The following is a 27,057-nucleotide window of genomic DNA, read 5'->3' on the forward strand; positions in this document are numbered from 1 at the left end:
TTTGAAGCTGCAGGGCGTGCGCCTAGCCGTCCTCAGGTCCAGAGATTCGCTCAAGCTATACTCAACGAGGCTAGCACAAAAAAGATCGTGGGCGAGCGATATGTAGATCGCTTCCTACGCCACAACCCGGCGCTAAAAATGAAGAATTCAGCCTTGTTAGAATCCTCTCGCGTCAGAGACTCTACTCGTAAGGCTTACGAAGACTTCTACAAGCGCCTGGCCTTCCAGATCAAGGATAAGAAGGTCAAACCGGCCAACATGGCCAACATGGACGAGCACGGCATGCAGGAGTTTGAGACCCGGGCCGGAAAGGTCATCGGAAGCTCCCTAACGAACCGAACCTACCTTCAAGCTCTGATGCAAGTACCTGGGTCACAGTTATCGAATGCGGCACTGCAGGGGGCATTCGTTTAAAGCCCGTAATCATGTTTACCGGGGCCAGTCTTCAAGGGTAATACTTTCCCGATCACTTCAGCCTGGAAGCCGAATTCCCGGATTGGAAGTATGACTACTTAATAACAGGCTGGAGCAACGCCAAAATCGCTTTAAAATAGCTCAAGGAGGTCTGCCTAATCCAAATAATGCCCAAAACGCCGAGCGAATGGCGTACATTGATCCTTGACGAACATTCGAGCCATATAGACGAAGAATTCATATTGACGGCATAGAGAAACAAGGTCCAGTTTGTCTTTTTACCCTCACATATATCGCAGAAGTTCCAGCCTCTCGATCGCTCAGTCTTTTCACTTTTGAAGAACTATTTCAGGCAAAACACCAAGGCCCTCGCGGGCTTCACTGCGTCGGCGCCTATCAACAAGCAACGGTTCCTTTTTTACTATAGAGATACCTCGGCTCGGGGCATGAACGCCCGCAATATCATCTCGGGCTTTAGGAATACGGGGATCTAGCCGTACAACCCGGCCCGTATACTGGATGACCCCGAGGCGTTCGTCAACGAAGATGCCCTCCCGGCCAGGCCTTCCCGGGACCGAGATGGCTGCAGACGGCCTCACAAAGCCGCTCAGTGCAGAAAAACATACCAAATTCGTCAGAGTGTTGGGAATGGAGGCAAATAAGGTGCCCTGACTGGCCCAGATAGCTAGACTTCCGGTAAGGAATCTAGCTATTCCCTTTCTGCCCACACCTCTTCTTTCTCTTCCTCCTCCTTTTTCATCTTCTTCTCTTCCTCCTCCTCCTCTTTCTTCCTCTCCTCCTCCTCCACGTCCTCGTCCTCCCAATCGTCGTCGTCGTCGCGATTCATCGCCGTCAATAGGGGTATTCCTTCATGCTGATTCGCGGGAGCTTGCTAATGTTCTCCTAGGTCAGCTTCACGGGGTCAGTGTCCTCGAGTTCCGACCCCGACTGCTCTTCCTCCTCCTCCTCTTGGTTCGTGGCCTCGTCCTGGGGCCCGCACCGCGCCCGCTCTTCGAGACGGTGCTTTTCCTCGCGTTCCGCTCTTGCAGCTGACACAACATGACCAAGGGCGACGTGGTGGCCGTGGTCAAGAACTACGTCAAGCTGGTGCCGCTGGTCAAGAACCAGAAGGAGCTCGGTCTAATAAGAAGCGACTACGGACCCCACGCACGCGATGGCTTCAACGCAGACGGCTTTCGTGGCCACACGAAACCCACCGATGTGGCAGGATCTGGGCCCCAGACAGCACCGGACCTGTCCGTCCGGTGTGTCAGCGCGCTGGACGCTGCGCGAGATGGCGACGACAACGCCTTGGTGTCGACATGCGATCAACTCCAGCAAGTCCACGACTTTCGCAAGCTCCTTGATAGCACCACAGCCGGGCAGAACTCTACCACACCGTCATAGCCAAGCAGCTGACGACGCTAGCCGAGGTGATGCGCGAGGCCGGCGTCGACCCGGAGAGTGTCGGGTGCGAGGCGTGCAAGCCGACGGTGGGCAGCATCCTGGCCAGCCCGTGGAACCGGCACGTCATTGACCGCACGACGCACGGCCTGCAGGACACCAACGACAAGTTCCTGGGCAACATGCAGCGCAACGGCACGTACAGCGTGGTGCCCAGAACTTTGCCCCTGAGCCCAAGAGGCGCTTCCTGCCCTGCAAGAATGAAGCCACGCAAGTCATGAAGCTGGTTCGCGCGATTAGGGAAGGCAGGATTCTGCCCTCCGAGCCGCCTGAGGAACACTTGCCGTGGGTCAGATCTGGGATCTGTTTGCTGTCTCGGGGCTGTCTCGGGGCTGTCTCGGGGCATTTACTGACTTGCGCCATTGCAGTACCAAAGAGAGAAGAATGGGAGAGGCTCGATCCAGAGGAACGGGAGAAGGAGTATCTGCCACAGAAGTACCGTGCCTTGAGGAAGGTGCCTGCTTGGAGCGAGATGGTCAAGGAAAAATTTGAGAGGCATGGTAGGTAAAGTAAGATTGACGACCACTCCCCAGGACTGACTTTTGATGTGAACAGCATCTGTACCTAGCCCCTCGGATAAGGAAAAACCGGCTCAACATCGACCCAAATTCGCCCCTTCCTAAACTTCTATCACCCTCTGAGCTGAAGCCTTTCCCGACTGTCTGTTAGACAATTTTCCGAGGATACGAGGGTCGAGTGCGAAGTGTTTCCGTCGATCCTGCAAGTCTTCAAAAGCTAGTTTTACCTAGCCTGAACATGTGGCGTCTACTCAATACATCGGATTGAATCCGGTTGTGTGGGAATTGCTTGCTAGCACTTTCATCAGGCTGTACGGCCTTGGCAACAGGAGGAGACGACGGGGCTGTCCGGGTCTGGGAGTTGCTTACTGGCCGGCAAGTCTGGTCGGTCAAGCTCGGCAATGACGAGGCTACCAACACAGTTCGTTGGAGACGCAGCAAGGACTCGTTCATTCTTGCTGCTGCTGCCGGCGAGGACATACTCCTAATGGTCCCGAGCCACGCCACTGTCACGACAAGCCTCGAGAGCTGCGTCGGCACCACGCGGTGCCGCTACGGCATCGGCGACAGCGTCGGCACGGCCGTGCGCCTCCTCACGGCGAGATGGTGCCCCGGGATGTCCGCGGTCGGCAGCAACACCGTACACACCCAGCTTCTCTTCCCTGTCGAGAGACGAGCGCGTGGCGGGGAAGAACTCGGGCCACGACAGCATCTCCCTGTCGACACGGCCCCGGCATTCGGCATCGCGGAGTGTTAATGTTAGTGTTAACTCGCCCACAAAAGGCCGTGGGCGTATGCGGCTGGCTTCGTCCCCCCACATTGCCAGGCGGTTCAAAGGAGCAAACAAGTGATTAGTTTTTTACCTGGTCGGAATCGCGGATTCGGTGGTGCGCGGCGTATTCGACCAGGCGCGGGTAGTAGTAGAGCGCGAACTCGTCGAGGTACTCAGTCTCCGAGGAAGCGATACTACCCCCCACATCCCGCGCCCGATCTCTCTCGTCTCTTCTTGACTAACAGACGGGTTGCAGCGCCGAGCTCGCGATTCTTCTCTGCCAGCTCCTTGAAGTAGCCTCCTTAGCCAGAGATAAAGAGAAGCTGCTAGTGGCGGTGTGGGCTCCCAACTAGGCGACAAGCGCAGAATTCATCCACGTGCTCCTGGTCTTCCTGCGCTCGCTCGAAACGTGGCCCGAGCAGAAGGAACGCTTCGGGTGGGCACTCGACGTACGCCGTTTGACACCCTTCCTCACCTTGCTCGTAACATTAACACCAACACTAACACTGACACATCCCGCCCGTGCTGACTCGGAGGGGTGCGGAGGCCTACCTACGTACCTACACGTCGCAGTTGAAGCCATCTTGGTATACCAATGCTACCGCACGCGCTGCCGTGACGCCATTGGCCGCCTCCCTTCTACGGCTAGTGGTGAGGGCTTCTGCGCCCGGCCCGAGTGTGAAAAAGGGTTTACGGCCCGGCTGCCCCTCCGCGACTCTTCTGCGTTTCAGTTCTGTCGAGCCATCTGCGAAGTGACCAGAGTCGTCGAGCATGCCCTCCGTGTGAACAATCCCGACTTCTTGGAGACCTGCCGATGCTGCGCATGTTCCACCTGGCCAGGGGCCTCTGCAACGGGGAGCCTACCGACAAGGTCGCCGAAGAGTGGTTCCAGTCGTTGTCCGAGTCCGTTTGGGACGAGAAAGATGCGAACTCGTACTTTGTGTTGGCCCCAAGTATACGTCACCAGCCACGACGACCCTGGCGCCATTCCTGCTGTATGTCGAGGCTGAATTCTTGACCAACCGGGCGTCGCAGATGAACTGCTACCTGCTCACGGCTGTGTGCATCCGAATGATGCTGCGCATGGGCCTGCACCGTGACCCGAGCAATCTGGCCCACATACCTCCCCTCGACAGAGAGATGCGCCGGCGCCTGTGGCATCTGGCTACAAAGCTCGAGCTCATGCTGTCGTTCCACCTGGGCTTGCCAGTATGATCCCCAGCATAGAGAGCGACACCGCGCTGCCGCGGAACCTCGTCGACGAGGACATCTCTGTGCGTGTCGTATTGCACCGCCGCTACATTATAGAGGCTATCCCCAGGCCCGAGCACGCCTACTCGCGGCGCGTCTGTCTCGAAGCTGTAATGGCGCTGCTCGACCATCAAAATGTTATCCACGTAGCTGCGTTGCCGGGCAGAATTTTGCGCATGAACGGCTGGTTTGTTATATCGTCGGCTATCCACGACTTTTTACTAGCCGCCATGGTCATCTACCTCGTACTGCAGAACGAGACGTACGACATGCTTGCCGGCGAATGGACCGAGAAAACCGCTCCGCTTTCGGGCCGCCATCACCTGTATAACCTACTCGCGCGATCCCACAGGATATGGATAGCCGTGTTCCAGGACGCGCCCGTTTTCAAGAAGATAGCCGACATCCTCAAGACAATATTGCGGAAGCTCAACGGCACAACAATTCCCCGCAGGTCGAGCTCGAATGGCCCGCAGACAGTCGTATCGTGGCGGCAGACTTCAACAGGACTAGAAGCCGTGTCTGTAGGCGGCCTCTCGATTGATGGTAGGTCTCCAATCTTTCCTATTTCGTGACTCCTTGCCATCGTTACCCAAAGTGAAACAAACTGACTTGGGTTCTCTCTGGAATCCGTAGAAAACGAGCCCTGGTATTCGGGTTCTTCGTCGCCCGTCACCCCTGAGCAGCAGCAGGAACTATCGCCCGTCGGCTTGCTTCCACAAAATTCGACCGCCCCGGTGAACGGTCTTGACGCCGGGACGTGGCTAGGGATAAGCCTGCATGGTATGGACTTGGGTAAGTGATAAATCTCGAAACGAAGCAAAACACCTACCCGTAATCGATATGGCCATATCCGAGACACTGGTGGCTTTATCCAGAGGGTCAAACGAGTGCAAGACGACGAACCCAAAGAGCACCGTACGAAAAGGCTGCAATTTGTGGAATGCGCATCGGGAAAAGATACGGCTCTGGACATGCCACCCAATGATTTCACGAAGCAATTGCTACACTGCTTCCTCCCTCGCATGGGCCTCCTGCACTGCGTGTATAAGAGTTACACGAATCTCGACGAAGACACAGACCAGCCTGCAGAGGGGGATCAGCCCGTAGAGGGGCCCTGAAGAAGTTTGAGCTCAAGCCCCTGGCCTTTGGCAACAAACGGAAGACTTGATACCGCCCCGTGACACTAGACCAGCTCCTCGAGATCCTCTCTCACGATGCCGTCGAGAAGTATGGAGAAGCTCGAGGACAGATATTCAGCGCAATCCACAAGCAGCTCAAGTACTTTGCAGGCCGGCAAATCCGAAATGTTGGCACTCCGGTAGGAAATCTCGTTACAGCTTCTCCCATCTCCGACTTGAATCCCGTCCTCATGGCTGCCGATACCATTATCGCCTCCATTCGCATTCCTTATGCGCAGGAAAAGAACGAGTTCTTCCGCGCCTATAAGTAGGCCAAGAGGAAAGATGACGATATCGCCATAGTCACAGCGGCTCTAAAGTCCGCCTGGATGATGACGGCGTTGTCGAGGCAGCCAACCTCGTCTGCGGAGGCATGGCGCCCTTCACGGTGGCTGCAAAGAAGACAAACGCTGGGGCGCCCCCCACTTCGAGGAGATGTTCTTCGCCGAGGACACCATTTGTACACTGCAGGGCAGCCCATCGGACTGATCTTGGCCACATCGGCAGGGCGCGCTGCCGAAGGGGCCCGGGCCGTCAAGGTCGAGTACTACGGGCTACCTGCCATCTTCACCATGGAGGAGGCCATTGAGAAGGAGAGCTTCTTCAGCTTCTTCAAAGAGATCAAGAAGGGCGACCCTGAGGAGGGCTTCAAGAACTGCGACCACGCTTTCACAGGTGTGGCCAGGATCGGCGGATAGGAGCATTTCAATCTCGAGACAAACGTCACCCTAGCCGTGACCAAGCCTGAAGATGGGGCAGATGGCTGGAAAGCGATAAATCGAGCGTGAGATTGATTGAGGTGTGTTGCGACGTTGCAGGAAGAAAGTAACTGCGGAACTCGGCCCGGCTGAACTTGGGGATAACAGATTTACAGCCATTCTCTCCCTAAACACCAAAACAATTCTCGTGATAATTAATAATACGACGACCCGTCCCGCAGCACCACCCCAACACGACCAAACCCGGCCCAAACCAACCTCGACGCCTCCGGGCAGGCAAACGTCGTCGCCGTGTGGTTGGCGCCGTCCCCGTGATGGTCCCCGCAACCCATTACCACATGGCGGCCGCGTCGTCGGCGGCGGCAGCCTCCAACTCGGCGCAGCGAGCCCTGAGGGCGTCGCGCTCGGCGGCGACGGCGGCGATGGTGCCGGCCTGCTCCTCGGCGTAGAGCCGCAGGACCATGACGAGGCCCCGGAGCCTCTCGGCGACGGCCTCGTGGTCGTCGACCTCGTTGACCAGGTCGTCAATCTCGAGCTCGCGGTCCCGTACCATGCGCCGCAGGGCCGTTACCATGATGCGCGCGGTGCGCTCGAGCTGGGTGTACTCCCAGACTCGGTCTCGCAGCGCGGCGGCGGCGCCTTGCTCTCCGGCGGCGGCATCCCCACGCAGGGCGAACCTGGCAAGGGTATACCAGCCGGGGACGGGGCCCTGGTGCCCGGATGCCGCGCCGTCCGTGGCCCCGGCGGCTGCTTGCACCGCGCCGGGCTGCTCGAGGACCGCTTCCGCAGCGGTTTCGTCTTCGTTGGCGCCGTTTTGGCGCTCTGCCCCCATGTGCTGCTGGTTGGTGGTGGTATTGGGAGTGTTCATTATGGTACGTGATTACTGTAGGACTAGGTGTTAGGGTCGCTGCTTGGTTGGAGAGGCAACCGGAGAGGCAAGTGGGATGGGGATGCAGATTGACTTGCGGTAGTTGAGATTAGTGTGGATTTTAACTCTGCAAATGACTGGCTGCTCGAGTTTTGATGCACGAGGAAGACAGAAGCGCAGGAGAAGGGGGAGGGAAGGTTCTTACTTATGACTCCGAGTCTCTTGCCATTTTACTTTCGGGGAATGCCACATCTCGAATCTATCGTGCCCTCTACTCTACTGATGGTAGATGATCATTTACGCGCGGGTTGGGCCTCCGGAGTACCTCACCTTGGCAAGTCAACTCTTGCCATTTTGCCTTTAGGGAATGCCACATCTCGAGTCTATGGTGCCTCTTCCCTGTCGGTCTATATGGTCCTCTGCTCGCGGGTGGGTGCCTCTCGAGCACCTCACCTAGGTAAGTCACCTCGGTAAGTTAACTTTTGCCATGTGACTTTCAGGGAAGCCACATCGAGTCTATGGTCTACCCCACTGTCGGTCCTCGGTAAGTCAACCCTTGCTATTTGACTTTCCACATGTGGAGCGCCTCGTCTGCGAGCACGGCAACGACCGTGATAGTCGCCCACACGAAGCCCACACCAGCCCGACCTGGAACTCGGCCGCCGACGCACGGCCTGCTCTCGTTGTGCCAGCGTCGTTGCCTCTTGACACGGACCCGAGCTCTCTCATCCAAACCCAGACTACGATCCGAGCCGGCGACCTCGCCCACGTTCCGAGTCTCGCTCGACAAGACCTACTCACAGCCATCGTTCTCGCTCCACCCTGTAATGTCCTTGTCGGGGTCCGATAATAAGAGGCCATGGAGCAGACGGCAGATGTACTCGGCCTTCTTCTCCTCTAGTGCCGTCGCCGTGTGGTTGAAACACACACGACCACACGTGCCTCGTGACTGAGCAGAAAACCGGCGTCTAGGCCACAAGTTGGTGACGAAGGGTGATGACGTCTCCGTACGAATGATGGAAGCTTCTGGCTTTCTACACGACGCCGCCTAAAATATACTACATACCTCGCACTTTCACCAAATGGAGGAAGCGGCTACGGCTTCGCCTGTCCAATACCATTACAATCTCCACAGGGCCGGCCGATCGCGCTGCTTACTGCCGCGATGACGGCGGTCCTGTAGGAGACGTCGGTGCTACGTCGTTGAAGTTTGTCTCGGAGAAGTCCCGGCGAGCTCTGGTTATTTGTCTTCATCGTCGTGGTCTTTGGCGAGCTGCTCGTCGATGAAGTCGCAGATCTGCGGCAGCTAGTCGAGGAGGTTCTCCGTCACTGTGTCCTTGCAGTCGACGAAGAGCTGGCGGTCCGAGGGGATGAAGCCGGGCAGCAAGCATTACCATGACTGCTGTGACCATCATCTTCAAAGGCGTCACTGTGCGGAAAACGAGGCTGGGTGAACGAAGCTGGGTGGCTGGGGGAAATGTGGATGCAGAGAGAGACATTGATTGACTCTCGGTGGAAAAGAAAACTATGGATGCAGAGACCTCGACTGACTCTCGGTGGAAAAGGAACGGGGAGAGTCTCAAATACCTAGCCCCCAATCGAAGAATGGCAATCACAGATAACGCAGGCGACCGCGGCGAATCACCGCCGAAGAAGCTGAGGGAAATGTGATTGTTTCCAACCCCGGCCCCGGCCCCGGCCCCGGTCCCGAGCCCCGGAACTTGGCGTCGAGGCGTGCTTCGCTTCGTTGCCGTAGCTTCTTCAATGCGAGGCTCGGCTTGAGGCTCGACTAGGGGTGGTAACCTGCTCACGCCAGGACTCAAGAGAGACCCCACCGTCTAGCCAGAGAGGGGGAGAGAGGGGGGAAAGAGAGCGAGGTGGTCGATCCGTACTTGACTTTTGATCTATTTCCTGGTCACAAATTCCGATGAAGCAATTTCCCAAGGTTTCAGACGCCGCTGCCTCAAGTATTGGTGGCACATCCGGAATCTCCTGCATCAAGTTTGCAAAGTGCTCTGCCGGAGGCTCCACGTTAGAAGCAGCCTCTTTGCGTCCATGTCTGTGAGTCGGGTCGTCTGGGCCTGGATTCAAGGCTTCGGAAGGCACTTTCATACCAAAGCGCGAGCCTGCGTCCGAGGTTTTTCAGACAGGGCGATCAACGGGGGACCGGCTGTGCCTTTTAGACACTCAAGACCTCACGTGTGATAGTGAGATGCGCAGCTAGTGTGCGTGACTATTACAGTGGCCGTCACGGCCGCCGATACGTCCTCCCCCGCCTGCAACGCTACACATCGGTCCTTTTTTTCTCTTCGTTATTTCTTTTATTTTTTTTAATTTACTTTTTCGTCATTGTTCCTTTGGCCGGCCAGTCCATTTGAGCCCGAGATCTAGCCACTAAAAGCCCTCCGCTTCCTCCTGTCATGCTGTGAGGGGATAGCCTGACGTGGTAGGATGACAAGAAAATTAAAGGTCCAGGCCACGTCGAAAAGATCGAGACTGGAGGGGCGGCACAAGCAAGTGCAGCAAGCCGCAATGAAAAACACCGTTGCAGGGAAGAAACCGCCTGGGAGACGGGTGTCGGTGCAGGATCGGAGAAGCCAGGCAGTTCAAAGCTGGGACATGGCTCGTGGGAGAAATGGTCCTAATTTATGCCAGAAGAAGGACTACCAGTAACCAAAGACTGGTAGTAACCATAGCCTCCTGCTACCAGACGGACTGTGGACAGTAAGGTCGAGAAGCCCGGCGAGTTTCCAAATTTCAAGCTCGTATCGCGGCCCGTCGAGAAGTCGGAGCGTGGGAATTTACTCGGATAGTAGACGCCTCTGTCCGCTCTAGCCGCCCGACAATAGTGGCGGCAGACATGAGCTTTCCCCGGGGCGGAAAGCGAGGCAAGTTCTCGGCCTCGACAGCCGAGTCGTCACGATTGTTGCGCCGAGGGTCGAGCTCCGCTGCCCTCGCCTACTCTCCCCACCTGAGAACTAGCCTAGACATACTCTGCCAGAGAGCGTCCAGTATGTACCGGAAGTGGAGTTGCAGATGCTCTACGGAGCGCCAATCGAAGCCCTAGTACTTCGGTTGGAACTGCTCGAGCACCTCGGGCCACTGTCGCAGCTTGCCGCAGCCCGACTCCAGCTCACAGCCCATGCGTACGAGGTCGCCCTCGGCCATCGCGGTGAAATCATGCCGCTGGTCATACCACCCCTGCACGACGCGCAGCCTCTTGTGGGGAGAGTTGCAATTGGACACGACGCGCGACAGGCCCGGCGCCACCTCCCGCGGCTCGTAGTTCAGCTCGAGAAAGCCACCGACGAAAGGAAAACGAGACCTATACGGGCGCACCAGGCGTCTCAGTAGGTGGGTGTTGGTCCGTAGCCTGAGCCCACGGCTCGCAGCCCTTACAGGGTCTACTCTCGCGGGCAGATCGCCTCATGGGATTCTGTTGCTGCAAGGAACTTGTCAAAGTCGGTCGGGCCGCTTATCCCGTCTTCCAAGTAGGCAACTTTTCGTCCCTGGTGGAAAGGTTCGCCGCGGTCGGTGGTGGGCTGGAAGAAAAGGCGCCCGCCTTTGATACAGTCAGCCGTTTGGAATGAAATGAGGGCATTCCGAGGCTGAGATTGAAGGGAGTACAGTGGCATGTTAACCAAGCCTAGAAAATGTGGTTCAATTCCTTGAAAAGTAAGTCAATTCCAGCGCGATATTATTATTACCGTGTCCACCAGCGTGCGTGTTGCCTTGACGCAGCCGACAATCTTCTTCCCTGCCTCCAATCTTTTTCTTGGAGGAAGGAAGGAATTTGGAAAAGAATTGAACAAGTCGTGCGCATTCAGCGGCATGACCTAGGTATCCCGTGCTAGAGTGTCCCGCAGCTAGGGTGTTCCGCAGCTAGGGCGCTCTGCGCCAGGGCCCCCACTACAGCTGGGCACTGGCCCAGGGTATTCAGGGTGTTCTGCAGCTAGGGTATTCTGCAGCTAGGGTGTTCCGCAGCCAGCATGCCCCAACCCATTCTAGAAGCTTTGTCGCACCGTCACCATTCCATAAAAAAACCTCGGGACAGGGCATTTCGAACAAAGCCTACAAGTCCTTAGACGAGTCTCCCAAGTGATAATTTTAGTTTCCGAGTCTTTAGTCCCACATTTCCACCAAGACTAGTAAAAACCAACTTTTTCCTCGGAAAGCTTCAGGGCCCAAAGGGGTCCTGAAAACGCCCTGAATTTGCCTACATGTGATGAAATTGAGGGGTTTTGGTCATTGCACACAACACTAAAGGCTTCAACTGCTGTACGTAGTGGTACAAAGACTGCCCTGCTTGTTGACATCACGATGCCTCGCAACGCCCTTGCAAAGTCCTCGCTGTCCCTCGAGGTCCCCACTAGCCAGTCAATCTTAATGCCTTAAAGGGACAGCTCGCTACGAATGAGCTATTGTACGGCCTTGTAGGTCGGTATCCAGCCACATTCGTATGCGCGCAACGACCTTCTTCGCTTTGGTTGCTTGGTTAAAGCACAACACCGAGTTGAGGGCATCACGGCACCTGACCCTCGAAGAAAAGGTGCCAACAGGAGGGCACAGCACTAATAATTATATTACGGCTGATAGGGGCGTTTGCAGTGCAAATTTGCACCAAAAACCGCCCCTTGCAATACTGAAAACACTGCAGGGTTGATGCCCCGCGCCAAGGAAGAAAAATGCGGCCCGGATCAACCTTCGTTTTCCAGGCTTTGGGAAAAAAGACCAATTGTCTTCCTGGGCAAACTGACTAATCTCGAATTCAGGGTAGAGTTTGCCGTACGGGAGGGTCTGTGCTGTTCTCTGTAAAAGCATTCCCGAAAGTGGCTTTCCGCGTGCCGTTCCCGAGAAAAAGATCGCCCTCTAATTATTAGCCACATGCAGTCGCACCACAGTTGTGTCACATACAACGCTGCATCAATTGAGGGCAAAAAGTGCTTGTATTCGGAAGGTTCAGAAAGGTGGGCATAACCTGAATACCATAGTTATGCGGCATTCGGCTGACACAGTCTAGGCTGTAAACGGTCTAGCATGTGCGCCACCTGCGCCTATATGTAGCTTAGATGCGGCTCCTTCCGACAAATTGCACCTCAATTGCGCCGCCAACGTCAGCATAACTTCCCAATGCGGCAACTGCCGGGTGGGGCCGTAGAATCCGCTCAAATCGTTCATTTCTGCAATAAAATCCGCAGCTGCAGCCAGAGCCCTCGTAGTGCGACGGGCTGTTGCACGCTCCGCATGTGGAAGCCCTGCGTGCCGTGGGCGTTGAGGTCTGCGCACTAGACAAGCCTGAGTACGTGACGCCCCTGGCGATGCCCGTGGTGTTGATGCTGCCTTTGCAACACGGCAGCCACCGCGAGCAGTCGGGGAGGGGGGGATGGGGGGTCCGGGCGCCGGGTGCAGTTGAGCCTGCATCAATCTGTTGCATTCTGGCGGGCAAAACAGGGATTCGGCTGGCGGGGATTTCAATGTGCTTTTTTGCTGATCACGGTCCTGCTGACAGAGCTTGGCAATCGCGGGAGCCAAACGTCCATATGGTGGTAGTGGGCAGGTTCGAGCACTCCAGTGTCTCGTGTCTGCGCGGGAATGTGTGTCTTGTGTGCCATGTTGGGCAATGGTTGAGGATGCTGAGGGTGTGGAGGAGCGAGGGAATGGAGGTAGCAGAGAGAACGAAGACATCGAATATGCACCGCCGAGGACCAAGGATGCCGCATACCAAACTGACATCTTCCCCGACCGTGTTCACACAGGGTTGATGATGGCTTTTATGCGTGGCATCCTTTACTACGACCACTTGGAGGCTAGATGATGTTTTTCAAGGGAGTGCCTGCAGGGTTGCATAGATACGAAGCCCGAGATGAAAGGGGCTTGTATCCGGTTGGCTCGAGCCGCGGCGTCACCGGCTCAGCTAGACGTCCAAATCTTCTGATGCGGAATAGAGTTCCAGAGATTACGACCAAGGAAGAGAATCCGGCTGTCTCGGATAAGAATTGGTAAAACCTAGTTGTGTGTCGGCAAGCACGGCTTTTGATCCCTAGGAACACGATTAAAAGTGCAGAAGGAGAGGCGGAGCGATAAAGTCTTGTATTCGAAGCTATTCGACCGCCGTGCGGTGGATGGTAGACATCCCTCAGAGTGGGGTGACTTTTAATAAAGCCGAGAGTTAGTAGTTCGTCTTAGATCTTAGAGAGTGCTGCCTCATGCCTCGCGACTGAGAGGGTGGGCTGGGTTATGCGTTGTGCGTTCCGCCGCGAGGCATTGGCGACGAGTCACTATAGCTGGCCAGTAGTTAGCAATCCTTGCACATGTTATTGGATGACTTGTAGTAGAGGGACAGAGCATTAAGCGTGCACAGCACAGTTGCTTACGGATAGGAGAAGCATCAAGCGACGTTGAGAACGGCGGGATATGAATGGTTGTTTGACGAGGTTAGCACATCGTTTAGGAGGCAGCCAAGGGGGAGAGCACAAATCTAATCCTAGCCAGGACGACCCTTTCCTCCACCAAGATACGAAAGGGGAAAGGGAGAGGGAAAATAGGTAAGTAGGTTAACGGGACTCGCGAAACCAAGGCAGAGGGCATAATGCAAATATACCAACCAAAAAGCGCAAGCGACATTCCAGCCCAGCGATTCTCTACAATCTAAAGAATGAGGCCCAGTTTCGCTTTGAAGAAGAGAAGGCTACGGAGAGAGCAGCTATAGACGACGGCGATTTCCAGGCGCCTATAAGGAAGAGAGGGGGCCAAGTAGAGAGAGACCATGAATAGCTACCTCAAGGGAATATTATGAGGGGATAGGGAAGCATTCTGCCTGACTGAGGCACCTTCGACAAGGGAAGGCTTACGACCAGGGCCTCTTGGTCAGGGAGATACACAGCCTCGCACGCGCCGTTGCCGTATTGTTCAGCGTTCTACTGGCGAGTTGTATTATCCCGGATCAATGTTGCTATCGCTAGTTCTCGCTCACCCCTTGTGGTTCTCGTCCTCAGCACTAGGTTACAAAAGTCTTGTAGTTCTGTTTATACGCTATGCCTGCCTCGGTTAGATGCAGGTCCGTTGGAGCGCCTACTATTTAATTTGTCTATCTAAGTCTGAGCTTTGCGTACGTCGCTCCTGCCGTTTTCTTTGGTGCCTTTGGCTCCGGAAGCGACAAGGAGTCGTCTTGGCTTGAAAACACGAATAAAAAAGGCCAACCTCGTCAAACGGCTGCATAAGGGAGTAAATTTTCCGTGGTGAGGCACTAGAAGTCCTACACCAATACCAGTTATTGCTCACTCTATTCCTTACCTACATCGTGACCACCTTGATCAGGCGTACCTGCCTTCAGTTACACCCGAGTACTTAACCTCGGGAAGTCAACTCTAGCTATTTACTTTCGGGGAATGCCATACCTCGAGTCGAGTCCATAATACTCTCTACTCCACTGACGGTCTAGATAATCCTTTACGCGCGGGTTGGGAAAATATGGCGTTTTTTTCCGGAACATGCCCAGTCGGGAGGCTGTGTCGAACCTTGGCGGCTCCGGGCCGTTCAAAGTTCGGGTGTATGGAGCGGAGCAGCCGGCATGTGATGCGCTAGTTGTGGCCGGATCCGAGAATTTTTCTTATTGGACTTGTGCTTCGTGCTTCCGCCGGGTATTGACTTTTTTTCGTGATCAATCTGAATTCATGTATCGCATCCCCAGTCAGGGCGGGAGGGCTGATAGTGGGGTTTTCTCCCTAACCTGCAGTTAAAGACTGCCCCTGCCCCTCGCGGGCAGGAAGAAATGCGAGGTGAGTGCAGAGGTTTCGCTTCAACGGCTTCCAGTTGCAGGGAGATGTGGTGAAATACATGGTAAGTTACGCCTTAATATGCGCTAGGAGCGGGAGCGGGATTTGAAGAAAGCACTCCACCCTGAAATGGCACCGCCCTTTATGCCGTATTAGACTGCCTTTAACGGCCCGAATAAACAGGGACCGTATATGTGGGCTTGAACCTTTTTCTGAACTCGGCACTTTGGAAGAAGCATGCATATATACACTCCTTTGGATTTCTATTCGAATTATATTTGCGAGGCCCTTCTATGGCAATCTGAGGGCGTCTAATCTACTTGACGCTAACAAAACAAGACAAAATACGAATCAGTAACCAAAAGAATAACTACCTCCTCCTTGCCATCCCGAGCCCTGTGCCGCCCAGCCTGGAGACAAGTCGTACAGCGAATGGTCCCCCGTGCCCTCCAAACAAGGGACCTTGCTCTCCCTTTGGTTGTCACGGCCGTCGTCCGGCGCGGCTCGCTTGTTTGGGACAAGGTCGCCGCCTGTAGGCGGCTGTGTGACGTGTGGCGGCGGGTTGACGTATGACGGGTCGATGGGGTGCGATTGGAAGAGAAGGCGCCTGAAGCCTGGGCTCGCCGTCCACGGCGAACGCCGTGGGGTCGGCAACGGCCCGGGGTGTTCGTCCACCTCCAGCCGGAGTTCTAGCATCTGAAACGCTAAGTAATCCCTGAGATAGCACTGGTATATCGACGGAATTGTTTGGCGTGGAATTGGGCGTGGGAGTACCAGAGATGGTGCCGTCCACCCCCACTGTGGCAAGCTCAAGTCATCATCCGTGCTACCCCACTGGTGTATTGATGGAAGTCTTGGAGGATGCCGGAATGCCTGTCCTGGCAACCGGCGGCTTGTGTTGTCAAGAGCCAGCTGGGCTGCAGGCGAAAGCCGTAGTCTTGTAGAAGGTCGTCGTGCTGCAGTGCGAACCATGTTGCTGACTGTGTAGAAGGATGACGAAAGGGAGAGAGAGACTTGAGGGAGAGAGATTTGAGAGAGACAGAGACTTGGTTGTCCTTTGGGTATGCCAGCATGAGAAGAGATGAAGAGAAAGATGAGGTGAAAGGGAGAGAGAGAGGGAAGGGGCGGGCTCTTCTGATACACACTGTCACATATACATATTGAGGGGGTTTCGCTTTGTTTACAGTACACAGACATGATCGAGTCATCTTCGATTAGCTTCATCTAGCATCGCCCGGACGTTCAACTAACTCACTCACTCACACCGTCATAGGCATCGCGGTCTACACCGACGCTAGCAACTGCCAAGAGGACAGGGCACCATGTCATGTCCATGTCATGTCATGTCCATGGCCGGCCCAGGCCCACCGCGGCGGGACCGACGCTAGCAACTATGCACCAGTGCGGCGGGAATCGCATTATCGGGAGCAACGGTTCGCCGCGCACGCCAGCCAGCTCGAGTTTGTTGGCCAAGAGGACGGACGGTGCGTGCACTAGCAACAACCGAGAGGATGGCTAGACTAAACGAAATAGTCTGGCAAACAGTCTGGCAAACCTTGGCAACGTGCGCGCCGGCGAAAGCCTAAATTCTGTCAGCCCTCGCAAAAATCGAGACGACTCAACCAAGGAGAGGAAAACGTCTAAACTCTATCCCCCGCCACCGCCGACGACCCCACAAGGCAGCACGTTGGTGCTACGGGCTACCGAGGTCAAGGCTTACCAAGCTTGTTTCTTCCGTACCAGTACGATGGTAGTGCACGCGCTATCCTCTTGGCCTTGTCCCTACGTCGCGTCGGTCTTGCCGCGGTGGGCCTGGGCCGGTAGTGGCCATGGACATGACATGATGGACATGAAATGATGCCCTGTCCATCCTTTTGGCAGTTGCTGGCGTGGGTATCTCTCTCTCTCAACATCAGCCGACTAATCTCTCTTGAATCAGAAATGGAGCACTGGAACCCTTAACGGCAGCCTCCCAGTCGTCAAGCGACCTCGATAGCGACCTCGACGAGGAGCAAACACGCCGTTTCCCGAGGCTTCAACAGCAGGGGCCGCAAATGTACCGGCCGATACGGATGCGGCGGCGGCCGGAGCAGCTGCAGCAGCAGCCGCAACAGCCGTAACAGCAGTAGGAATAACATAAAGATGGGTCCCTAGGGGCGGCAGCAGCTGCAGTAGGAATAACACATGATGGGATAAGGGGCAAGGCAGTACTTTTGTACTTGTTGTGGGAGGTGGTCGTGTTCCTTACATAGGTTGCGGCATTACCTGCCCTGCCCTCTCAATTCCTCGTTAATCTTGCTCACCAGGGGCCTCCATTTTTAGGTGAATTGTTTTCTTCTTCAGGCATCACGTTGGTGCTACGGACCAACAAGGTCAAGGTTTGCCAAAAACTTGTTTGGTCCCGCAGGGCACAAGAAACAGCGGGCCTCAGAACTCGAGTAGAGGCAGACGGCCACCTCAAAATACGCGCTTAGCACTGACCGACGTCTCAAAATGCGGGCTTGGCACTGACCTCTGACAGGAAGTCTGCGCCGATAGAAGCCTAATTCGTCAGCCCCGATGTTGCGTGGACGGATACTAGCGCATCGCAACACTAGACCATATCGCAAGCATGGCCCACTCAGGCCCCCCCCCCCCTTGGCGTAAACCCTACCGCTACTTACGTCCTTAACTACGCCCGGGCAACGACGTGGCGTCTAGAGCCGCGTTGGTCCAACCGTTCGGATCGGCGGCGGCAGCACGTTAGTGGTAAGGTCAGGGTTTGCCAAGTTTCGTCTGTACAGCAATCCTCAATCGCCGCCAAGCTTTCCCTTCATCTTCGCCTCTGTTTCTGAAGCACGAAAATTCTACACCGGAGCTTCGGCGGCCTTAGAGAAGGGTGGAGCGGGGTACCTCGACTAAGTCGTTCGGGAGTTCAATAAAAACATAGGAGGAGACGGCATAAATGAGCCGAGGCAGCTGATCTGGTAGCGCTATGTTCGGACAGTGGGCAGGAGCGCCGCCATAAGTCCACCTGCCGGGCTGCTGGTGACATGACATGTACCCAGGCCGTCAAGCACGCGAGCGGGACGTCCCGTTAGACCCACGGCCTTGTCCAGCAGCGGCTTCTTGGACAGCCCATTGGGATTCTCGCCCACCCCACGGTTCAGGCCCTGCCAGCATGTCTTCCCGGCGGCGTGCCCGCCAACAGCTGCGCCTGTCCCGGTTTCTCCGAATTCCAAGTCGCGGGAAGTGTTTCAGGGCCTGGGCGAGGGGCGTCCCCGACGTTGGCATTGTCGGTTGTCGTCTGTATTTTCTCTTTCAAAATGTCAGAAAGCGTAAGAGGAAAAAATAGATTAAAACGAATCGTCCTCTCTCTCGTTTTCCCGGCACACATCTTTATTCAGAGTAGGGATTATTGGATCGCGGGCCAGAGTGAAATTTCTCGTAGAAAGCCCCCACCAGCCTTGCTTGGTCCCAGCCTGGTAGACAGACCAGGAAGGGAAAGCTCTGCAGCTCGCTGCATGAAATTCCTGCCCGTCCACCGAACAGGCAGCCAGACCAATGAGCCAGACTAGTCGCATGACTCTCCTCCCTCAAATACCGTAGTCGAAAACCTCGCGTGGGCATCGCGCAGAGCCGCATGCGGCTCTCTCGGCCCGGTATCAGTCTTCAATCCCGGAAAAGTTGGTGCGTCGTAGACTGGCTGTGGACCGGACAAGAGGACGCTCGACCCTCAGAGACGGCGAGTCTACCTAAAGGCTGGATTGGAAAAATTGATGGCAAACGTCAATAATTTCCTCAAGCAAGAGCCATAGTAAAAGAAACAGAGTATTCCCCATCACCGTGGGTATTCCTTTAACAGACCCAGCGACCCCGTGGCCGCACTTTGCTCGGCGACGCTTCTTGCTCGCACACTGCTGCTGCTCGCACGTCGCTGCTTGCAAGGCTGCATCACCGGCCGATGCTGGTGTCGTTGCTTATTCGTCGCTGCTCACTAGACTGCATCGCTGGCCGATGTCGGCGTCGCTGCTCGCACGCCGCCGCTCGCAAGGCTGCATCGCTGGCCGTTGCTCGCACGTCGTTGCTCGCACACTGCTGCCTTTCAACTACGCACCTGCGTACATGTGAGCGGGACGGCCCTTACCGCCTGCATGGCGCGGCGCCGCTCGAAGCCTGCTCTGCTGCTCGTTGGCTGCTGCTTGAGGATTGCGTTGTTGCCCTACGCACGGATGCGCTCAGCCCAAGCTGTGCATTTGCATTTGCCGGCCATTTGAGGGTAAGACCAAACCGCGCACCGTTCCTCCCCAAATATTAAGCCGATCGCGCCCCTCGTGATGAGCCGGCCGGAAGAGAACTTGTCAAAAAAAAAATCCAGGGCGTTCCGTCGTCCACCCGTTGTCGGTAATGAATGAGAACTTGTGAAAATAAAAAAGGGGCATTCCTCGCAACTAGGCATTCCATCGTCCACCCATTATGATGAGCACACTGCCCGGCCGCGAAAGAAGTTGTGAACCGCAAGAGAACTCGTGAAAAAAAAATAGGGCGTTCCGTCGTCCGCCCGTTGTCGGTAATGAATGAGAGAAGTTATGAAATTAAAAAAGGGGCATTCCGTCGTCCACCCATCGTGATGAGCATGGCTCCCGGCCGCAGGAGAAGTTCTGAACCGCAAGAGAAGTCGTGAAAGTAAAAACAGGGCATTACGTCGTCCACCCATTGTGATGAGCAAGGGAACTCGTCACTTAAAGAACCAGGGCGTTCCGTCATCGCCCGCAGAGGCCATTAAATGAAGGCATTTCGTCGTCGTCCGAAAAGGCATCAAATCATAGTCGCCGCTCGAAAAGACATCAACACATTCCGTCGTCGCCCCGAAGAGCATATCCGCGCAATCAGATAAAAAGGAAGGTGCTCGACATGTCCACCCCTCAGTTGGTGTCGGCCGGACCCTCTTCGGCGATGGCGGCCAGAGCCGGGCGCCACGGTTGTGGGGGTGGTTGTGGGGGTAGCGCTCGTCTGGGACTCGGCCGATAGTCACCGCTGGGTTGCGGATGTTGTCCAGGATGGCCGGCATCCGCATGAACGGCGTCTTTCTAGAGTCCTTCACCACGTGCAGCGGGCGGTTGCCGATCTCGCCAATCGACCGGTGCTCCATATCCATGACCTGGGCTAGTACGTGCACCGTCCGCCGCTGGAAGGGGGTCATGGTGCTCGGGAAGACCAAGACCTCACGCTGTTCAAGATTCGGGGAGCAAAAGAGAAGAGACAGCGTGCGAGAGACAGCTTGTAGGCTTGTCCTCCCGAAAACTCGGGGCGTGCCCCTGGTTTCCTCGTAGGTGTATGGTAATGCGTCGCCGGGAGGGTACCTCCTACTAGCTAGGGGGAAAACCCTCTAGGTCCTGCAACCTTAGCTTATAGCGAGCGAGGCGGTTCCCGAAGGCCCCCGCTCGTCGCTACCCGTACAGACCTGCCTGGAAAAAGGACCTTATGAATCCCCCCCAGCGACTCAGCTGGCTGAGGCGGCATGCCCTGATTGGACGCACCAGATTTAAGCTGTGGTCGGTGCTGAGCCCAAATACGTGACCCCACCTTGTTCTTTTTTTCCCTGGCTCTGGATTCTCGAATGCAGCGACCACAATGCAGCCCCGACTCATCTGGTTGACTGTGCGGCGACAGGTGCGCATATGGCGGGCTGTTGAGTCCTGACGCCCCACTAGATTCTTGGACAGACAAGTTTCGACGGGCAAACAAGTCTCTATATAAGTCATGCTCGGACTTGGCTGGCAGAATATTGTCCAAGTTGCTTTGCTGTTGGGACTCTTGGACTTGCATTTAACTTGCACCAGTCTGCCACTTTGGCGTCGCCGAAATAAGGTTTTGCGCTGTCCCTACCCCCCTGCCTCTACCCCTGGCGGGTGGAAAGAAATGAGGGGTGCAGAGTGTAATTGAGACGGGCTACCCCTGCCTTGCCCCTCGCGGGAAGAAAGAAATGCGGGGTGTAGAGTGTGATGCACGACCAGACCACCACCACGACCACGGCCAGTCGTCACCACGGCCGTCTTAAGCGTCGGCGTATCGAGGTCCTGTCTCTCAAGGGGCTGAGCGATATCCCTGTCGACGTAGTTGCCGGCGCCGTCGCGGCCACGGCCTCGACTCTGACCACCCCCGACCACACCCCACCAACACCCCGGCTACAACCCCACCCCGACAACCCTTTCGCCCACCGACCACAACAACACCCTGGCAACCCTTTCACCTCCCGACCACAACAACACCCTGACAACCCTTTCGCCCCCCGACCATAACAACACCCCGACCACACATAGACCACACCCCACCAACACCCCGGCCACAACAACACCCCGACAACTCACACGCGTACCGAGCGGGCCAAGACCTCACTCCTTTGTCATGGCCCGCCCTGCACTCTGTCATGTATATAAGCAAGCAGTGGCCCTCGCCCCCCTTCCTTTGCGAGGGCCAGGTTGAAGTTTCTTACCAATACCAGTCATTGCTCGCTCTCTTCAGTACCTTCATTGTGACCACCTTGATTAGGCGTACCTGCCTTCACTTACACACCGGCACGGCAGCAACGGGCGGAGTGGGCGCCTGGTATGGAGCCGACACGACCGGGGACTACTATGGAGGACGCGTATACGACTGTGGTACTAGGGGGACGTAGTGCTGTATCGAGGGCGGTGAACGGTTGTAGGCGACCAGCAGGTAGGCGGCCTACATATAGGCGGCGGGCATGGCGGCGGGCATGGCGGCGGGCATGGCGCCGTTCTGATAGTTTGGCGGCGCGTAGTATAGAGCTCCAGCGTAGGGACCTATATAGCCAGCGGGATATATTGGCTGCTGCTAGTTGACGTGCTGCGGCGGCTGTTGCTGCTGCTCCTGCTGCTGCTGCTGCTGCTGATGATGATGGTAATGGTGGGTAGCGCCGTAATGCTGAGGTCGACGGCCGCGGCGAGGACCTCGGCCGCCGGGACCGGGGCCCATGTCGGCACCTCCCTACATAGGCTGGAGTAAGCAGGCTATCCGCGTTAACTCCATCTGCGTGGCGAGCTTCAACATCGTGACAGACGTCATCTTCGCCCTGGCGCCGATGATGTTCCTGCGGCGCGTGCAGATCTCGTTGCGTGGGCGCGTCGTTATCGGTGTGTTGATAGCGCTCGGCATCTTTGCCGCGGCCGCGTACGTCGTGAAGGCCGTTATCGCGGCAGACTTTGGCAAAACCGACGACTCCAACCTCGAGGGCATCTCCGAGGGCATCTCCATAGGCACGTAGTCGCTGGTCGAGGAGCAGATCGCCTTCACCGCGTGCGTCCCGTGCCTGCGCCGGCCGTTACAGCAGGTGCTACGCCGCTTCGGCCTGGCTACAACGAGGTAGGCGCAGACCTGCGCGTAGAAAGAAATGCGGGGTGCGTTCAGAGTGACTGCAATTACGTGCAGGAAGAATTGCCGGGTGGGTGCAGAGTGACTATAACTGGCCTACGCGTAGGATGAAATGCCAGGTGGGTGCAGAGTGACGCCCCTACGCGCAGAAAGAAATGCGGGGTGGGTGCAAAGTGACTGCAACTAAAGGCTGCCCCTAGCGCAGAAATACATAAAACAAATGCCGGGTGGGTGCAGAGTGACTGCAACTAAAGGCTGCCCCTGCTTCTGCTTCTGCTTCTCACTAGTGCGCTATTCCGCGCCCCCTCCGCATTACAGAATCGCAATTACATATGCGCCATCTACTCATTCTTATGTAGCTGTCCCGCTTGTAAGGCTTCGCCAAGCGCTTGAGCAGTCGAGAGGCATTAGTTTAAGAGCAACCGAGGTACCCGAGTTAGAGTGAGCGTTTTAACATCTTCACAAGGGCCTATGTAAAGGAAACAAACAAATGGAAATACGGAAAACCATTTCGAGTATCAACCAGGATGACACAGATTCATATAGAGAAGGTACATTAATGATGGAGAACAAGACGGTTGGCTTCGATCTAATTGAGACCACTGCCTAACCCGAACCCCCACGGGCAAGCGGTTGCACCTTTAGAAAGCCTCAGGGCTACGGTCACGCTCGAAACCACCACTCCATTACCTTCTTGGGCGGTTTCGGAGAGTGCCGTGGCTGCGACGCGAGCAGGCCGTTTCCCGCGTGGGCGGGCTATGGGGGTGTAGTCATAGCCCCCCTCCACCCCGCTTGTCTTTAAATCGCTAGAGATCGTACAGTAGGGAGCTACTCTGCCAGGCTGTGTCTCCGCTTCTCCATGACTGGACCGGCTGGCTTTTATTGCGAATCCCCACGTCGGACACTTGACAGTGCCCCTCCCCCCGTTAATTGGGCGAGCTTAAGTGAGTTGGCTCCATTGAGTTGCGTCTTTTAGTCTCGACTTTTTGCCCCGCGAGCGGCAATCATGAATTTAGGGATCCAGTGGCAGCCAGTGTCTAGGCCCAGCCAAAACTCTGTCCGTCTTTAAAACCTGGCCCCGCGTTGGTTTACCTTCTAAGTCAGGTGGGGGACTTTTGGAACACCCCTGCCTATGGAACAGCCCCTGAATCGGACCCCGCACAACACCACAAACTTCAATTGCCAACAACTTCGTCAATTAATTAGCTACAATGATGAACTCTTCAGTATCGGATTCTCCTGATTCTTCTCTTTCAGAATAACTAAGGTCCTCTCTGCCAGCCTCTCTCTGTGAGGCACGAACCTCCTCAATTCCAGCGAACTGCGTATTAGGGTCGACTTGGACCTTCCTTCTCTTTCGGCCTCTTGTGCGTTCTAGGCTTTTTTCTGCAGCCTCCAATTGATGCGCCGTATTGGCTAGTTGGAAAACCACGTAATCGAAGGCTTTTGCGGCCTTGCGTATGAAAAGTCGGTCGTTGGCAGTCCGTTTCTGGCCGGCTAGAAAAACCTGCCCCTGAATACGGAAATCCTTCGGCTTTTTAGGGGTAAACCATATAGGCCGGCCCTCCGAATTCTTATTTAGAATGGGGTTATGGACCTCTTGAAGGTCTATAGAAACCGTAGAGGTCAGTTGACCAACGTCGCCGTTAGAATTCTTAATAACAAGGCCGTTGCTTAGGGGCTTCCTGAGGCTGACCGGCCAGAGGCCTGTAGCTTTCCAGCCGGCTTTGATATTAGATTCAGTCATTCCATAGACCCTGGCTTGCCGGTAGCATTCTAGGAAGGCCCTCTTTTCAGCAACAGTGCCTTCGTCGAAGCCGGAAACAACCTCATTATGCTTGGCTCTGTACCGGGCTTTTAGAGGGCCGAAAACCGATAAATCCAGGGGCTGGAGAACGTGGGAGGTGTGGGCTGGTAGAAATAACAATTGTACGTTATTAGAAAAGGCTAGCCACATGAATTTTTCGGTGGTATGACTACCGTGGCCATCTAAAATAAGGAGGCGCTTCTCCGAGGGGGTAGCTGGCCGAGTCTCTGGAAGAAAGATATTGCGGAGCCATGCGACGGCAGTATCATCGTCAGACCAGCCGTTTTCAGTGGGTTTCCACTTCCAGCCCTTAAATGGCTGTAAATCGCGTGGATACCATTGTTGTTGAAGGCTTCCACCTTTGAAAATGACGACTGGGTTCAAATACCGGCCGTCAGCGGAAATACATTCGATAATCGAGGTCCAAATTCGGTCTCCTTTCTTCTTTTTCTGGAATTTCTTTCTTTCCTTAGATCCAACAACCAGGCCGTTATCTCCAATGCCAGAAGCAATGCCAGTTTCATCCATATTATACCTATGCTTGGCTGGAATAGCCTCCACGCCTGGAGGCTTCAAATAGTCAAACTGTAAGGAAAAGGACACCCCAAACACCAACTGCGCGCACAGGGTGCGCGCCCACCACTTGTCACCAACTGGCTAGAACACTGCCAGCTGGCATACGCTACGCCGTGGCGCCACGACCGCAGACTGATGCCCGGGCCGAACCCCTGAGCAGGTATATAAACAATGGCCCTCGCCCATCTTCCTTTGCGAGGGCCAGGTTGAAGTCTTACACCAATACAAGTCATTGCTCCCCTACCTTCTTGCCTGCATTGTGACCACCTTGATCAGGCGTACCTACCTTCTCTTACACAAACCAAGGCCGGATAACGGCCTCACAGGCTCGATCAGCACGGTTTGCATGGCTTCTCCGAGGCCTAATCGTAGAAATAGATGGATTTCTAGCCAAAAACCGGCTAGTCCAGCGTTTTCCGAGGGTCTCGTTATCTTCGAGCATTCTTCTAGCTAGTTTCCGAATTTGGGCGTGGGTTGGAGGGTGACCGAGCGACCCTTGGAATAGAATCCATTCGGTTAAGCGTTCTTCCATAGCCGGAGAAAGCTTTTGATTAAGAATTTGGGCCTTGGAGGCTGGCTCGGAACCACGAACCCGATTAAAGAGAGTAGTAGGGGGGATGCCGTGATTTTCAGCAGAGCTACGGAGTAAGCCGGTTTCTGCATACTCTGCCAGCGCATTCTGCAAATCCAACTGAGTATATCGCTTCATCTTTCATTTCTCAATTGAATGGAGAAAAGAAGATAAGTATTGAAGCAGAATTGGTCGAGTTGCAAGCGATTGAAATAGGTGAGTTGGGTGGCGAGCGGCAAGTCCTTGATGACAAACCTTGTTCCAAATCCAGGGGTGTTCCATAAGCAGACCACCTGACTTACCGTATACGCACCACATTTAACATCACTCGTATGTAGGGTAGGCCGCGTAGGCTGTGTATCCTAAAGAGCGCCGCTTTCTTGAGTTTCGAAGCTATAGCCAAGGCCATGGTAGGGCGACGGGTTCCCGTACGTACCACGTGTGGAAGCCTCTGTAATGCCTCCTCCGGCCCTGCGCGCCGTGGGCGTTGAAGGCCGCGCCCAGGATGAAGCCCGAGAAGTACATATATAGACGGTAGTATAGTTGAAGTTGGAAGGTTTTAGTAGATTTGGCGGTAGCTTCAATTACGGGCTCAGTGCAGGGCAGACTATCTGAAGAAGCGTGCCATCTATTACAATTGGACTTTTTAGGTGGAAAAATTCGATTTTGGTTGGGCTTGTCGCTTGGCGCCTTAGTGCAAAGTCACTTTCTGTACACTACTGTCAGAAAAGACGGTTGTTCCTATCCGAATAAACTGCCTCTTTTTTTAAGCCGGTTTCACAATGCAGGTCTCTCAGAAGTATTGCAGTTCTAATGATAAAGATGATTGGGTTCAAGATCTTGTTCAATTCTGTCCTCTCTGGCTGATCTAGGGTGCCTATAATATAGTATAGTGGGTGGCGATAACGGTGGCGATAATAGGTAAGTGTTGGAACAACGCGCTAGTCAGCCATAGATGTGGCGGTGGAGGGGCAAGTAGCTATATGTGGCTGTGGAGGGGCAGGGGGCAGGGCCACCGAACCTAAATAAGTGGCCTACGGCCACTTCCACCTTCCTTCTCAGAGACACACATAGACAACGAAATCCAACACTCGAACCACCAGTATACGGCGCGCAGCGCGCCCTGTTGATTCCAGTACCGGTACCTGGTGATTCCAACAGTAAGCATGCTGACAAAATCCAATCTAGTTCTTTCTACCCCTTTCCATCTGACAAGGTCCATACATTAGCGCCCCGTGATGGAATCCTCTTTCCTCGACCTCGGCCTGTTCACTCAGTCCTGGTCAGCCCGCTCCGGCGCCTACTGGTCCCGGATTCTTTGACGCGCTCACTCTCTAGCCTCGTCGTGGCCTCGGGGGCCTCCCATCCTGTGCTAAACCCGGCGCGCAGATGGCGCACCGATGGGCTGCAGCATGGCGGGCAAAGGGGAGCCCTGCCTCTGTGGCTTGGGTGGCGATTCCGTGCTGCGCAGGGCAGGCCGCGCACCCCCAGTGGAATTTCCACACGCGGCAGACCCAGAAGGCAGACCGCACAGCAAACGGGTCACCGGCGCTACTGCAGGCGGCTTTCGGTCCCAACGAGGCACAAAGCCCAACACCTCATTGGGCCGACAACCCTCCGCCTCGTGAAGCGCAAAATTACAACTGCACTCTGGCTAAGGACAACAGGAGCGCCAAAATCGCCTGGACGCCTTAAGACCGCCGCGCTACTGCAGGCGGTTTTAGGCCCCAACGAGGGACAAAGCCCAGCACCTCATTGGGCCCACAG

At 55.5% G+C, this 27,057-nt stretch overlaps 9 protein-coding genes across 9 annotated transcripts; 3 read left to right on the forward strand and 6 right to left on the reverse strand.

Moving 5' to 3' along the window:
* The first annotated feature begins 5,795 nt into the window (after nt 1–5,795).
* Nucleotides 5,796–6,335, forward strand: B0T26DRAFT_490495 (uncharacterized protein). The gene has a single exon (XM_060435322.1). The coding sequence runs from the start codon at nt 5,930–5,932 to the stop codon at nt 6,296–6,298; it is 369 nt and encodes a 122-aa protein (XP_060289959.1). The 5' UTR covers nt 5,796–5,929; the 3' UTR covers nt 6,299–6,335.
* A 315-nt stretch (nt 6,336–6,650) lies between these two features.
* Nucleotides 6,651–7,187, reverse strand: B0T26DRAFT_756673 (uncharacterized protein; the record flags this gene model as incomplete). Its single annotated transcript, XM_060446137.1, has 1 exon — nt 6,651–7,187. The coding sequence occupies one exon, from the start codon at nt 7,185–7,187 to the stop codon at nt 6,651–6,653; it is 537 nt and encodes a 178-aa protein (XP_060289960.1).
* A 793-nt stretch (nt 7,188–7,980) lies between these two features.
* Nucleotides 7,981–8,441, reverse strand: B0T26DRAFT_680844 (uncharacterized protein; the record flags this gene model as incomplete). The annotated part of the gene is made up of 2 exons (XM_060440548.1): nt 7,981–8,235; nt 8,346–8,441. The coding sequence occupies 2 exons, from the start codon at nt 8,439–8,441 to the stop codon at nt 7,981–7,983; spliced, it is 351 nt and encodes a 116-aa protein (XP_060289961.1).
* Nucleotides 8,442–10,250: 1,809 nt separating this feature from the next.
* On the reverse strand, nt 10,251–10,822 carry B0T26DRAFT_680845 (uncharacterized protein; the record flags this gene model as incomplete). The annotated part of the gene is made up of 2 exons (XM_060440549.1): nt 10,251–10,512; nt 10,596–10,822. The coding sequence occupies 2 exons, from the start codon at nt 10,820–10,822 to the stop codon at nt 10,251–10,253; spliced, it is 489 nt and encodes a 162-aa protein (XP_060289962.1).
* Nucleotides 10,823–14,677: 3,855 nt separating this feature from the next.
* Nucleotides 14,678–17,230, forward strand: B0T26DRAFT_806845 (uncharacterized protein; the record flags this gene model as incomplete). Its single annotated transcript, XM_060447202.1, has 7 exons — nt 14,678–14,736; nt 14,929–14,965; nt 15,000–15,026; nt 15,357–15,627; nt 16,236–16,446; nt 16,508–16,704; nt 16,931–17,230. The coding sequence occupies 7 exons, from the start codon at nt 14,678–14,680 to the stop codon at nt 17,080–17,082; spliced, it is 954 nt and encodes a 317-aa protein (XP_060289963.1). The 3' UTR covers nt 17,083–17,230.
* Nucleotides 17,231–18,921: 1,691 nt separating this feature from the next.
* Nucleotides 18,922–20,144, reverse strand: B0T26DRAFT_680847 (uncharacterized protein; the record flags this gene model as incomplete). The annotated part of the gene is made up of 3 exons (XM_060440550.1): nt 18,922–19,050; nt 19,089–19,163; nt 19,887–20,144. The coding sequence occupies 3 exons, from the start codon at nt 20,142–20,144 to the stop codon at nt 18,922–18,924; spliced, it is 462 nt and encodes a 153-aa protein (XP_060289964.1).
* Nucleotides 20,145–21,799: 1,655 nt separating this feature from the next.
* On the reverse strand, nt 21,800–22,685 carry B0T26DRAFT_680848 (uncharacterized protein; the record flags this gene model as incomplete). The annotated part of the gene is made up of 3 exons (XM_060440551.1): nt 21,800–21,952; nt 22,022–22,377; nt 22,667–22,685. 3 exons carry the CDS (start codon nt 22,683–22,685, stop codon nt 21,800–21,802), a joined length of 528 nt encoding a protein of 175 aa, XP_060289965.1.
* Nucleotides 22,686–24,729: 2,044 nt separating this feature from the next.
* On the reverse strand, nt 24,730–24,952 carry B0T26DRAFT_729831 (uncharacterized protein; the record flags this gene model as incomplete). Its single annotated transcript, XM_060442981.1, has 1 exon — nt 24,730–24,952. A coding segment is annotated over one exon (223 nt), but the record flags the coding sequence as incomplete, so codon positions are not given.
* Nucleotides 24,953–26,679: 1,727 nt separating this feature from the next.
* On the forward strand, nt 26,680–26,985 carry B0T26DRAFT_680849 (uncharacterized protein; the record flags this gene model as incomplete). Its single annotated transcript, XM_060440552.1, has 1 exon — nt 26,680–26,985. The coding sequence occupies one exon, from the start codon at nt 26,680–26,682 to the stop codon at nt 26,983–26,985; it is 306 nt and encodes a 101-aa protein (XP_060289967.1).
* Nucleotides 26,986–27,057: the final 72 nt, after the last annotated feature.

This window comes from Lasiosphaeria miniovina (genome assembly GCF_030549165.1).
Source record: "Lasiosphaeria miniovina strain SMH2392-1A chromosome Unknown B0T26scaffold_8, whole genome shotgun sequence".
Taxonomy (NCBI): Eukaryota; Fungi; Ascomycota; class Sordariomycetes; order Sordariales; family Lasiosphaeriaceae; genus Lasiosphaeria; species Lasiosphaeria miniovina.